Source organism: Cyprinodon tularosa, unplaced genomic scaffold, assembly GCF_016077235.1.
Source record: "Cyprinodon tularosa strain WSP-4 unplaced genomic scaffold, ASM1607723v1 ctg3, whole genome shotgun sequence".
Taxonomy (NCBI): Eukaryota; Metazoa; Chordata; class Actinopteri; order Cyprinodontiformes; family Cyprinodontidae; genus Cyprinodon; species Cyprinodon tularosa.
In genome coordinates this window covers 2,934,662-2,948,728 of record NW_024039007.1, presented here as the reverse complement: position 1 = coordinate 2,948,728, position 14,067 = coordinate 2,934,662, and the positions used below count along the sequence as shown (strand labels likewise).

Here is a 14,067-nt window from a genome sequence, read left to right as displayed (position 1 = left end):
GTTCTAACAATTGAGATAAAAATGCTGAGGGGCCAGAAACTTCAAAGTAATAACTCAGGTTAAAGCAGGAAACGGGGGCGGCGGTGGGGGGGCATTTATTTATTTGTTATATTTATTTTGGTCACTTTTCTGGTCACTTTAGTTTATTCTTTGTCAGTATTTAATAACATAACTCAGGTCTCTTAAGTTATTTTTCTTTAAAACAATTCTGTTATGGTTAAAAAAGTTGGTTAAATAAAGATTTAATTCGAAGTCTGTGTTTGTGTTTTTTATTAAAATTAAATCATTTAGCAATATTATAAAAAGTCCAGGCAGAGCTGCACATAAAATATGGTTTCAAATCTTTTCAATAATTATCGATATCGATCAATATGCATTTTTTTTTATCGATAAGCTTTTTTTCTATATCGCCCAGCCCTACTAGCAGCCAATATAGAGGGTAACCTTCCACTGGGACAATAGTCAGAACCATAAAGCCAGGGCTAAACAGGAATGGTTTGGCTTGCATTTTTTATTTTTCAGATTGTTGTGCTAAAATGTTGAAAGCCATGTATTGTTTCTCAACAAACTTCTCTTTCAATCCCTTAAAGTCTGTAGACAAATATATAATCTTTGAAAGTGTAGGCACTATGCGTTATTTTGAAAGGTCCTGTGATTATAACTGTGTCTTCTGACTTTGCTAAACAGCTGTTGAAAATCCGACCTTCAGAACCAGGTGAAGAATATGTTGAGATGACCTTTGTGGAGCATAAGACATGTGAATGTAGGTAAGAAAAAAAGAAACTTTTCATAATTTTCACCTAAAACACATACATATAAGAATTCTTATATTTTATGTGTATTTAGTTAAACCCTCTAATTGCTGTTAAAGAATAAGTTGATGCTGCAAATTCATTCTTCTTTATGGTATGTTTTATTATTATAGTCTACAATTGCTTAATTTAGTTTAGTGTGGCATTATTTAATGAATTGACCTCCCAGAGAATTTTCCTCAAATTCTAATCTATGGTTTTTAATGATACTTATTTCTCCTTCAGAGCTATGATTAAAAGCATTCAGCATATTATTTACCCTTGCTGACATCAGGTCATTACTTAAATTAGAAGCAGATGTGACTGCACTGTTTTAACAGTCTCTTTAAAACATTTATTATTCTGATAGTATGAAAACACAATTATTGCAAAAATCATATCATTGACTCGTCATTTTCTTATTTAAGGGATTAGTGTTATCAGCATTGGTAGCACTTTTGTGTAATCTTATGTAAAATGTTGCTATTGTATTCAAAACAAGCAGGTGTGATGACAATCTCAGGTTAAAGAAACCTTCCCCACAGGCTACATTTTCGTGTTTTTATTAAACACACAAGAATCCTCCTTTTCCCGCTCCAGCTTTAACCATTCGAGACCGACGTGGAACGGGTCAGCCAATCATGTTGCAGTATTACAGTTTAAGGCGGGACATTTAGTACGAGCTTGATTTACCAAGCCCATAGCAGAATCAAAATAAACATGGCAGCACAGGAAGATGTATGCATAGTTGCTGCTTTCATACCTGTTTGTCAGCAACAGCAAGCTTGTTAAAAGCTGAAGTTTCACAGCATCTGATGACATCATAATTTGTTACTGTGATTGGCTAAAATCAAACTTTGGTAGGCAGGCATTGGGTGTCAGCTGGAAAGGTTTCATGGGATGTCCTTCTTCTCCCTGAACAGATTGCATTTAAGCCGTCCTAGATTTATAACGTATAGATTTAAACCTCATTGCAAAACGCTATGAATTCAGCTTGGCAGGTTATCAGAATCAGATTTAGAAATACTTTAATGATCCCAGGGGGAAGACTATCTTGGTTACATGCTCCAGGTATATATATACTTTATGGTTAAAGTATTATTAAATTAAAACAGACAAACTTTGATACATATACAGGTGCTGGTCATAAAATTAGAATATCATGAAAAAGTAGATTGATTTCAGTAATTCCATTTAAAAAGTGAAACTTGTATATTATATTCATACATTACATACAAACTCATATATTTCAGATGTTTATTTTGTTTAATTTTGATGATTACAAATGACAACAAATGAAAATCTCAAATTCATCATATCAGAAAATTAGAATATTGTGAAAAGGTTCAAAATTGATGGCCTCTGGTGCCACACTCTAATCAGCTAATTAACTCAAACCACCTGCAAAAGCCTTTAAATGGTCTTTCAGTCTAGTTCTATAGGCTACACAATCATGGGGAAGACTGCTGACTTGACAGTTGTCCAAAAGACGACCATCGACACCTTGCACAAGGAGGGCAAGACACAAAAGGTCATGGCTAAAGAGGCTGGCTGTTCACAGAGCTCAGTGTCCAAGCACATTAATAGAGAGGCGAAGGGAAGGAAAAGATGTGGTCGAAAAAAGTGTACAAGCAAGAGAGATAACCGCACCCTGGAGAGGATTGTGAAACAAAACCCATTCAAAAATGTGGGGGAGATTCACAAAGAGTGGACTGCAGCTGGAGTGAGTGCTTCAAGAACCACCACACACAGACGTATGAAAGACATGGGTTTCTGCTGTCGCATTCCTTGTGTCAAGCCACTCTTGAACCACAGACAGCGTCAGAAGCGTCTTGCCTGGGCTAAAGAGAAACAGGACTGGACTGCTGGTGAGTGGTCCAAAGTCATGTTCTCTGATGAAAGTAAATTTTGCATTTCCTTTGGAAATCAAGGTCCCAGAGTCTGGAGGAAAAGAAGAGAGGCACTTCATCCACGTTGCTTGAAGTCCAGTGTAAAGTTTCCACAGTCAGTGATGGTTTGGGGTGCCATGTCATCTGCTGGTGTTGGTCCATTGTGTTTTCTGAGGTCCAGGGTCAACGCAGCCACATACCAGGAAGTTTTAGAGCACTTCATGCTTCCTGCAGCTGACCAACTTTTTGGAGATGCAGATTTCATTTTCCAACAGGACTTGGCACCTGCACACAGTGCCAAAGCTACCAGTACCTGGTTGAAGGACCATGGTATCCCTGTTCTTAATTGGCCAGCAAACTCTCCTGACCTTAACCCCATAGAAAATCTATGGGGTATTGTGAAGAAGAAGATGCAATACACCAGACCCAACAATTCAGAAGAGCTAAAAGCCACTATTAGAGCAACCTGGGCTATCATAACACCTGAGCAGTGCCACAGACTGATCGACTCCATGCCACGCCGCATTGCTGCAGTAATACAGGCCAAAGGAGGCCCAACTAAATACTGAGTGCTGTACATGCTCATACTTTTCATGTTCATACTTTTCAGTTGGCCAACATTTCTATAAATCCTTTGTTTTTATTGGTCTTCAGTAATATTCTAATTTTCTGATATGATGAATTTGAGATTTTCATTTGTTGTCATTTGTAATCATCAAAATTAAACAAACTAAACATCTGAAATATATGAGTTTGTATGTAATGTATGAATATAATATACAAGTTTCACTTTTTAAATGGAATTACTGAAATCAATCTACTTTTTCATGATATTCTAATTTTATGACCAGCACCTGTAGGACATTCAGGATTGAAGTGAAAGGATGGTAATCGAGTCTTGCTCATCTATATTCGTCCCCATTAGCAGGAGAACAGGCCCTCAGCAAGGTGACGCCACCACCATGCATGATACTGTACTTTGCTTTGAAAGCACCTTTATTCAACCAACCCGACCTCTTGTCATGGTGACCAAAACCTGAATTTTTATCTGTTCTGACTTTTAAATCTATTTCCAAAAGACATTTAGCTTCTTAATGTGATAACTGGCAGTTTCCTGTCAAGTTTTAAGGTCTGACTGTATGTGTGTCAATGAGAATAATGGTGCTTTAGCATTTTACTACTGCTTCTTTCGTTGTTCCTAAAGCTGTAGCTGTAGAACAGTGGCCCTCGAGGACCAACTCTGGACATGCCTGCGATATATAGGCTCTTAGTCACTGACGCAGCTGTCCTGGGTCCTAATCTCAACTCAAAGACCTCTGCTGCATTACATTCAGCACCCTTATCATCCGTTTACTTGTTTATATATTGTTTCGCAGAGAATGAATATATCACGAGTTCAGATAAGCTGAATTACTTCATAAGCATAATTTAACCTCCTACAAATGCCCTAAAGAGGAATATTGAACAGTAAAAGAAACTCCACACAGGACATGGAGGAAAGGGGGACACTGCTCAACAAGTTATTCTAAAACTAAAATATTGAATGCTATAAAGGTAGCAGGGCTATTAAACAGTATTGTATTTATTTTAAAACATGCATATTACATAAAGCTTAACTATACATTAAAAATTAACATTTTGGAGGGAATGTTTTGTAATATAATTTCTATAAATCTTCTCAGAGAGCGGAAACCTTTGGTGAAAGTTGGAAGGTAAGAACCCCTTTCGGAGATCAATGATTAAAAGTTATATTTTTTTCAGAGGATGTGGGGATTTTTTACAATTATCTTATCCTTGTTTAGGAAAAGGCAAAGAGGAAGAGGAAGGAAGAGAAAGGAGAGACAAAAAACAAAAGACTGTGACAGGTAATGGCACACTTTTATTAAGACAAAAGTTAACGTACCAACAGGCTATTAAGGTGATGTCGATAAAACAGCAACTCTATTCATTCTCCAGGTGCCAGATTCCCCGCAGGTAACTTCAGCGGCAACCCAACCTCCTGTTGCAGCGTGGCTGTCTATTCATCGAGCCCGGTGACAGCATGAAGAGTCTCCTCCAATGATCTATCAAACACTGTGTCTGCTGCCAGAGACTCCAACAGCTGGGTTGGTTTGCTGACATGCTGTCGATAACGAACAGGGTGTCTGCAATGACGAAGTTCAACAGGACGTGCGATTTGATTGGTGGAAACACTCTGTTACATACCTGACACAATGGACATCCCTGGGAGCCAGTGCAATGTAGAAAACGAAAGACTCATGTTTTGATCTTCCACCTGATATTATTGTGTTAGTTACTTTGTCGGTTATTCTTGTATTTAAAGGCGGTTACACTTAAATCTCTATATTTATTGTTAAAGTCGTTAGACCAACAACCTTCAAAAAGTTTATGTTTTTCTGATTATCATTGTAAAGACTTGTAAAGGTTTTTGTTTTTTGACTAAATGTACATATGCACTGTACATGCAACAATGATATGCCTCCCTCTAGTGTTTAAAAATAGGGCATAAAAATGCTCAATAGGAAAATGTTTTATTTGAAGAGCTGGTTGATAAAGTTGGCAGTTATTTAAATGTGCCTTATCATCACATTTTCCTATTCTACTTCAGAATGCATTAACCCAATCATAACATTGTGTGTTTCACAAGAAAAAGTCTGTACTCTTTACATGACTAGGCACATTTGCTCTAAATATTAAAGGAACAAGCATGTTAAAAATAACACTGGAAAAGCAAATCCATCCCATGTGATCAAATAAAGAAACTGGGTCATATTCAATGACCCAAATTCTGGGTAACGCCAGGTAAAGTAGAAAACTATCAAAAGAAAATCCTTTTTTAATTTTTTTTTTATTCGTATCTCATCCATTGTTGAGTATTTGTAATGCATTTTAAACATATTTACAACCATTTTCACAACATTTAAAAAAAAAAGACAAACACAAAAGTGCTTTGCTTTATACATGTCCCCTTTGGTAACATAACACTCTGTCAATCTCGCTCCACAGGTGATTTCCTGAGTCCGTTTATAGAAACAGAGTGGTATTGGAATGGTCAGTTGAGTTAGTTATGTAATATCTTTTCCTCATACACCGAAAGAAGAAAATGTATGATGTAGAAACATTTTACCTATGCTATTATTTTTATTTCATTTAAATATTTATTTTATAATAAAAGTACTATGACTGTCAGATAACTTTCTTTTGGGGGGTGTTGTTTTTTTACTGGCATTAGCAAGGATTAGCAAGCAATAAATGTTAGAGAGTTAACCTGCATTCGATTGTTTAAAACTTTTATACTTTTACAAGTTTGTAAATAGAATTTGTCCTGCGGACTTGCACAAACCCTAGCCTGGTGAGCAATTTTGGGCAACTTGCAGCCTTGCCCATTCCTATATAATATATATATAGGAATATATTATATTATATAATATAATATGACATAATATGGGGCTGCTAGCACTGCTGCCTTACATCAAGAAGGTTCCGGGTTTGATTCCCGGCCCAGGGTCTTTCTACATGGAGATTGCATGTTCTCCCTGAGCATGATCAGTGGGTTCCCTCCGGGTACTCCCACTGGCCTGTCCAGGGTGTGCCACGCCTCTCACCTGTAGACAGCTGGAGATAGGCACCAGCACCCCTTGCGACCCCGCTTGGGATAAAGCGTGTCAGATAATGGATGGATAATATAATATAATAATTTTAAAATGTAATACTATATTAGGAATGCACAAGGTTACATATACATAGATATATAAATATATATTCTATAATAATATATAATATATATAATAATAATATAATAATATATAATAACAATTATATTATTATTATATATATTATATTATATTATATTATATTATATTATATTATATTATATTATATTATATTATATTATATTATATTATATTATATTATATTATATTATATTATATTATATTATATTATATTATATTATGGAGAATGTAGACTGACATATGAGCCAATAGAGGGCGCATTTGCGGCTTTGACGTCCGTCGTCCTTCTAGAAAACAACTTCCGCTGTGTCTAGCTGTTGCTAGGACAACAGTAGAAACCTGCTACCTTTTAACGGGCTGTTTAGCCCACTTCAAAGTCTTGCAGGCATAAATTATCATTCGTTCCTTATTTAAAACCCGTTGGGATGTAATAACGCTTACAAATCTAATTTTATATAGTAGATATTTAACAATAAAAGTTCCTTAAAAATTTAAAGGATACATTTGGTGTGTTAACCTGTAAGACTTATTGAGGGTTAGAATTAATACGGGTAACAAGGCGTGACGGTTAGCTTCGACACTGTCGAGCATTTTCAGCAGCCCGTCGACTGATGACACTACTATCGGATGTCAGTTTGGAAGAAAACCAAATTTTGGTAGGTTTTTGTTAAATACTTCTATTTACATAGTAAATGGTTTGTTTCTAAATACGTTTTAGCTAACCAAAAGTGGCACTCATCAGCATTACCTAGCTATTTGTGCTAACAGAGATCGAAAGCAGATAGTAAACAGGGAGACGTGCAGTCCGTGTTCGGTAGAGACTAGCAGCAGTTGATGTTTTCGTTTTGCTTCTGTTGAAGTCGGGGTGTCTTTGTAAGATAAAGCTGACTATTTTTAAGAAAGTTGATAAAATATTTTACTTTCAGCAGCTAGATACAATATTCATTTAATACATTTTTACTTTTTTGATGCTTCAACGAGGAAGTGTGTCTTTTTCTTCATGATGAGATATATTATTTTAAAAACTCAGGCCGTCGGAGGATGGCAGGCCATCGATCCAAAAGTCGAATTCTGTAATTTGACCAACTTTGTAACATTACACCAAAGCTAGGGTTATGAAGAGGGTTTACCTGGGAAAAAAAAGGTGTGCAAACTGCACAAAACATGTAAAAAGGGCTTAAATATGCATTGGATGACTATTGTAACGTGTATTTAGGCTACAAAAATAAACGCATACAGTAAAAAGATTGATTGGTAAATAGAATAAAAAAAAAAAGATCAAATATTGTGATGTGTGTGAGAGAAGCCAAAACAGGGAGTAAGATTTTGAAATGTTTTACCCGATTGACCTGAAATAATCTGCAAGTCCTAGCTGTGTTATATTTTAGCATCTATGTTGAAGTGAGTCATCATTTTAATTATTCCTGGCTGCCTGCAGATAAAGTACGGTATGTGGAAAAGGCACAATTGGTTTTGCAAAGATGATTAATCCATAGAAGACCTGCTGTGGATGTTACCCAGTCAGATTTTATAACCTCTTAAATAATGTTAAACTACACTAGCACAAAAAGGCCATAAAGTAATAATTTGAAGGGTCAAATAATGATATTTTTTGTTGATTAACTGCTCTTAAAAAACAAAAAAAACATGCTTATGTCTTTTGTTTAGAAATCTGATTTGTGATTGAGGTACCCTATGTACTCTGTAACTTGTAATTGAAGTGTATAATGATTAAATGATTAACCTTTCTTGGAATAAATGTATGGAATTAAACCAATAGTGGCATCGTGCTTGCTCAAATAGATCAAATGCTATTTATTTTATATTATTGCCCTTGAGTTGTGTCTGTGTCCTAGGAAATCCTAAGCTTAAGAGATAGCTCATAGAAGTGTTTCTGTGCAAAAAGATCAGTTTAAACTTGTTTTGTTTTTTTGTTTCCCAGCATATATCAGAATGAGCAGTTTCAGCAGACCAGGCTCACAAAGAGGGCCGCCCTTCACAAGGACACCGCTGTTGAGAATGTCAAAACAAGACCTTGAGAGAGATTCAGGATTCTCAGGTTTGTTAGGTCTACTTTTACAAGACTTTAACATATTGCCTTTTTTTCCCATATTGAAGTGTCTAGAAGACTTTAGGCAACAATATAAAATCCTTTGGATTTAAACAGTTTAAAGTTGCATGAACATTATCATCTCCACATAAAGTGCTGGAGTGTTCTTTTTAAATGTAATCTGACCAAAATTGAGATCCTGTGAGTTTTTAAGTTAAAAGCTTTTTTGTTTTGTTTTTTTAACACAAGAATGAAAATGTTGAACATTGAAACGATGCTGTTTTGAGGATGGATACTCAAATCATCACTAAAAATAAAAGCATCAAAGGGGAATAGCTATGTTATTAACAACATTTTTGGATTTTAATAACCTACATGTTTGAATCAACGGCTGAAAATGATACTTTTTTTAAAGAACGTTGTCAAGCCTAATCAAAAATGGAGATCTGGGTAGCATTATATGGGTGCACTGAGCCCTAAAGAGGATGGCCTTTACTTATATCACCAAGGCTGACCTGAATTTGTTTCAATCCCCTTCATTAGGTTGATGCTGTCCTCTACAGGGTTGAGAGATCTTTATCTGCATCTGCCAGTGTTTATAGTTCTAATGTTCTGCCTTTCCGCACAAAACACAAACCTGCCTCCTTTCAGCACGATAAGACCCATGTGTCGGCCTTCTCATTTTCAGATGCCAGCTCCGAGTACCTCAGCACAGTGGAGGTCACAGACTCAGAAGATGCTGGGAGGAATGGGTCAGTAGTCGGTCATGAACCAGGTGGTCAGCAGGTGGCTGTGATGGGTGGATCATACTCCGGGCTTTCCCCGATGATCATCATGAACAACTTTGTCCTGAAGCAGGTAAACTGGATTATATGCCAGATCTGTGACTGTGCAATGCACTGCTAATAACTCATGTTTAATACAGCATCTTAGACTGGCATTTTAATTTATTACATTTGAAATTCAGAACAATATTTTTTAAACTAGTAATGTTTTTCAGGTGTTATATAATTCTGGCTTTTGCACAAAAATTTCACTCATCTTCATGTTTCCCAACATCTGCTGGTTTTTGCAAAAAGGCAAAACAATTTGGGAGAAAAAAAGAGAGAGATGCAGCATGAAAAGTGTTTTGGCCCCATCTCTGTTTTTTTTTTTTTTTTTTTTCCCTTAATTTCAGTAGCGCCTATTCTCTGCTGAAACCACTCTCTGTTTATGATATATAATTACTACCAATTAAAATTGTATGTTTTTTTGGGCTTAATGCTGTTTGGCCTTTCATTAAATAAATTAGGAGTACCACAGGCATCCACACATTTCTGTCAGAATTGTATTTTAGTTAAAAATAATCAGTTTTTTTTTTTGTCAAAACTGACAAAGGAGATTTCTAAATCTAAAAACCGCTCTGAGTCGATTAGGTCCAACTCATCCATGTTCCACCCCCTGATTTGTAAATAAACAATGGTTTGATTTCAGTGAGATCCATCCAGCAGAGAACCATAGGAAAGTAAGAATCCAAATCCATCTCATACATTAGGAGGCTGCTTCAAGGCTGAACAACATAAGCAGGTGTCAATGCAGGCTGTTGCTCCTGTTACCCCTGAGCTGGTAACTATAAATAGGCTTATTTCATCAGCCTAGATTCACACTGCAGAAAAATAATTTCACATTAAGAAACAATTTCGTGGTCTCCCACAAGCATATTGTGAAGCATCGCCCAACTCTACAATAGACAGAATAGTCTGTCCTGAATTCATTAATAGTCAAAAGTGTCAACTGTTTTGTAAGTTGTGTGTTTTTACACTTTGTAGGTTAACTATTTTTCCACTTTTTCCTCCTACATTTTTATTATACAATCAGTGGACAAACAGCAGGTCAAATCACCACCTGTTTGGCTTTTCTCCCTCAGTGACAACTTCATCACCAAGGAATGTTGTTTTAGTGAACTGTTCACCTTTAGGTTTGGTGTTTATAAAAAAAGAAAGAAAAAAAAACAGTTGTTAGTCATTTCTATACACTGTAACTCACTGTTTGAATGTTAATTACATAGTTAAATGGTATTATGAAGTTATTTATTAGCTTATTTTTTTCTCTAGCCATCTTCCTTGGCTCCACCAGAAAAGCAGTGGGGCTTTCCTTCATCAGTGGAGGTGATGCCCCAATCCCAAGTGGTTCTTCTTCAGCCAGTGGTATCAAATGGCTCTAACTGCTCACCCAAAGCTGGCTCTGACAATACGCGGCAATCTAAAAGCTACACACCTATCCTCAAGTCATACCCCAGAATTGCCCCCTACCCGGTGGATACATCCTCCAAGAAAGGGAGATCATCGATTGCAAATGGAAGAATGGGATATGAGCAGCATCAGAGGAGACCCCATGACCCCCAGAGGCTTGACGTGTCCCCCAGCCCACTGTCAGCTGTGCACATTTCAGCCCAAGCTGTCTCAAGTTTCGAAGCAGCAACCAGCGAAGCTCAGGTTATTGAGAGTCAGGAACAAGATTCCAACAAATCTCTGGCCTCAGATGAAACCAGCTCGTTAATGAACTACACATATGAGGAGCTGAGGACTGTACCCGACGACAACAGCAGCAGCAGCCTGCTTACAGAGAAATATCAGGATCCCATCTCCATCCACAGTAACAAGTTAAAGCGTTTCAGCAATACCTACAACATTCTCAGCAAGTCTGGCCTGCTAGGGATTACGCTGCGCACCAAGCAACTGATCAAGGAAAACAAGCGCACCCAGGGTCAGCTCCACCTTCTGCAGGAGCAAACAGCTTTGCTGCTTGAAGCTCTGAGTAGTGGGGATCCACAGCTGTGGACCAAGCTACAGCTCTCTCTGCAGGACACGGAAACAGAGCATTTCCAGGTTAAAGCTCAGCGTGTCCTAGCGTAACATGTTTAATTGATGTAACCAGCAGTTTTAAATCTGGTTTCAGAAGGATTATTAATGAGGTCAGCTGCTGAATGTGTCACATCGTTATGAAAAACACAGCTAGCCTCTCACTGCTTTATCAGATGGTGGGGGGTGTACGGTGCCTTACAAAGGTTTACAGACACCTTTAAACCTTTTTACATTTTGTCATGTTGCAAACACTTCACAAAACAAACAATTAGTTTTTTCTATTGACATTTCTCCCCATAGACCTCTGCAAAGTAAAAGTATTATGAAAAAGATGCTTTTTAGAAGCATGTGCCTTGCTCAGGGGCACATTAACATTTGATGGGGGAGAGTTGGAATAGACAAGAAAACTTTCACATTCTAAGACAGCTGCTCTCCCCACTGGGCCACAGTGATATTATTTAACGTGACAAAATGTGTGGAGGTTAAAGGGACATAAATACCTGTGTAAAGCACTGTTAACGGTTTTAAATGTAGAATTCAGGAATTTAAAAAACATTTATCACTGCTGGTTGGGCTTGAATCTTAAACACAGCATCTATACTGAAGCAGAGTTTTAAAGCATGCCTTCATTTCTAATCTTTGCCTTTTACAAAATATCTGCCTCTGATGTTGCGCAATGGGTGAAAGTGTTTCTTGGAGCAGGACTCTCTGGCGCATCAGTGTCAAACCGAAGTAACGCACGCCTTACAGCCAATAACAAGCCAGATGGATGCATGATGTCTGTCATGCATTTTTAACAAACAGGTTAACGTGTTTTCTGTGTCCAAAATATTCTTTGAATGTTCGGTAACTACATGAAGAGATGCTTGATTTCTGTAGCTCGCACTCTCAAGCAACAGTTAAATTACACTAAAGAACTGAAGGAAGTGGGACACATTAAACTATAAATAGCATATATTTAAAATAATAACACTGCCTAAAGATGATTGATCTTTTATGTTTTATTAGCAACAGGCTTGAGTACTGAGACAAGTGAACTGAGATTCAGGCTTATCTAGGTCAGATCCCTTCCTTTCACTTCATCTGGTCTAAAACAGTTCTGTTAAGTGATCTACTTCATTGGTGGTTGCAGTAACAAACAGATGTGTTTGATGTTGGTTTTCAGGATTGTGCCTAGGTCCATGTAATGGCATTCAGAAAGAAGGATCAGGGTATTTTACTCTTTCTCTCTAATAATATAATAATTCTCTAATAATAATAGTTATTTAAAAGTAGACCTTAATTGGTCCAGATTGGATAACTAAATGAGAAGCCATGTAGATGCCTGAAAACCCAGTTGCCCTAAGTGCTGTTAACTAAAATGTTACATTTATTTAGTATTACATGGGTACCATTATTTTTCTGATTGTATCAATATAACTTGCTCTGAAAGGACTTAAGGTACATAACTATCTGTTATTCCTGACTGTACCAGTTGTTTTATTTAAAAAACAACGTGTGCACTAGACAGACTCAGCTTTACAGGAATAGTTCTGACTCAACAGTTTGCATTTAACTAAAGTCCTGCTCCTGCTGAGAATTATGGCCTTCGCAGCAGTTTGCTGAAGTTCAATGTGGCTCATATAATTGGTGGGCTTAAATCTGCATGGGATACATATATATATATATATATATATATATATATATATATATATATATATATATATATATATATATATATATATATATATATATATATATATATATATATATATATATATCAAGCTGTGCCCATGAAAATAAACTGTTTAAAAAAAAAAGTAAAGATAGGCATGCAAAACTTCTCTGCCTGCTAAAATTGCACAACTCAGGTTTACAAGAGGCTGAACATTTCTAGAAACTTTACATGAGAGTTTAAATGTTGGGGGTCGTAATATTCCAAATTAAAATCTTTGAATGTTAATTTGAGGGAAAAAGTGGTGAAATTTTCTACTAGTCATAACCAAAAATGAAATTAGTATAAAAATTGGATTTGTTATTGATAGATATACATTCAAAACTATACCACGAAAATCTAAATTTCCCCAGATTTATTTCAGTTAAAACTCTATAATAAAACCTCTAATTGTGAAATGCTGCCATGCCATTTGAACACTAGACAGCTTGAAAAGAAACTGCAAACTTCTGAGGCTTAGCAGCTGTAGTTTAATTAAACCCTTTCAGGCCTGGACCTTGTGAAAATCCTTATCCCAGTATTCCAGGGCTCTAGGAATCACCTGCATATGTAATGGAGGAATGCAAATTGCATGAAGGGGAAGAGGCCTTAATTCCCCAGAAAAAGAAAAAAGAATGTGTGCTATGTGCATGTTATTGGAGAATAGCATTGACGTACATTAACCTATTTATATTAAATTTATATATTAAATGGAATTTTGCAATTTACACATTTAGCTCTAACAAGTGTCATGAGCTGAGTTCAGTTAGATGATATTGGTCTTCTGCATTTGGAAACTTACGTTGACATCGTTTATTTTCAGATTTAGCTCTACTGGAGCGTCTGAAGGGCACACACTGGTTGTTTGTGATGTATTGAACATTTTTCTCAAATGATTTAAAGCCAGAGTTCAAGTTTCAATAAAATTGTAAACTAAGGCACCTTTGTTACTTACAAAAACATTTAGTCTTATAGACATAAAATATATTTTATCCTATGAAAGAATTTATTTTTGCTGATGCATAGACGGTTTATCAGATGTTTTCTTTTATTTATCGGACAAGTTC

The 14,067-nt window shown here is 36.4% G+C and overlaps 2 protein-coding genes across 2 annotated transcripts in view; both read left to right on the top strand.

The window, feature by feature from the left end:
• pgfb (placental growth factor b) overlaps nucleotides 1-5,051 on the top strand; it is a 29,319-nt gene extending 24,268 nt beyond the window's left edge. Inside the window, exons 4-7 of the mRNA XM_038291398.1 lie at nucleotides 688-767; nucleotides 4,363-4,392; nucleotides 4,483-4,545; nucleotides 4,637-5,051. Coding sequence (XP_038147326.1) covers nucleotides 688-767; nucleotides 4,363-4,392; nucleotides 4,483-4,545; nucleotides 4,637-4,658 — 195 coding nt within the window. The 3' untranslated portion in view covers nucleotides 4,659-5,051. The remainder of the gene's footprint in view (nucleotides 1-687; nucleotides 768-4,362; nucleotides 4,393-4,482; nucleotides 4,546-4,636) is intronic.
• A 1,830-nt stretch (nucleotides 5,052-6,881) lies between these two features.
• Nucleotides 6,882-12,782, top strand: cipca (CLOCK-interacting pacemaker a). The gene is made up of 4 exons (XM_038291483.1): nucleotides 6,882-7,070; nucleotides 8,357-8,473; nucleotides 9,153-9,322; nucleotides 10,558-12,782. Exons 2-4 carry the CDS (start codon nucleotides 8,368-8,370, stop codon nucleotides 11,356-11,358), a joined length of 1,077 nt encoding a protein of 358 aa, XP_038147411.1. The 5' UTR covers nucleotides 6,882-7,070; nucleotides 8,357-8,367; the 3' UTR covers nucleotides 11,359-12,782.
• The last annotated feature ends 1,285 nt before the right edge of the window (nucleotides 12,783-14,067 follow it).

Excerpts from the sequence above, each read along its gene's own strand:
- cipca (XM_038291483.1), top strand. The coding sequence starts at position 8,368 with ATGAGCAGTTTCAGCAGACCAGGCTCACAAAGAGGGCCGCCCTTCACA. Across the intron at positions 8,474-9,152 it reads GAGAGATTCAGGATTCTCAG|ATGCCAGCTCCGAGTACCTC; the intron begins GTTTGTTAGGTC and ends TCTCATTTTCAG. Across the intron at positions 9,323-10,557 it reads ACAACTTTGTCCTGAAGCAG|CCATCTTCCTTGGCTCCACC; the intron begins GTAAACTGGATT and ends TTTTTTCTCTAG.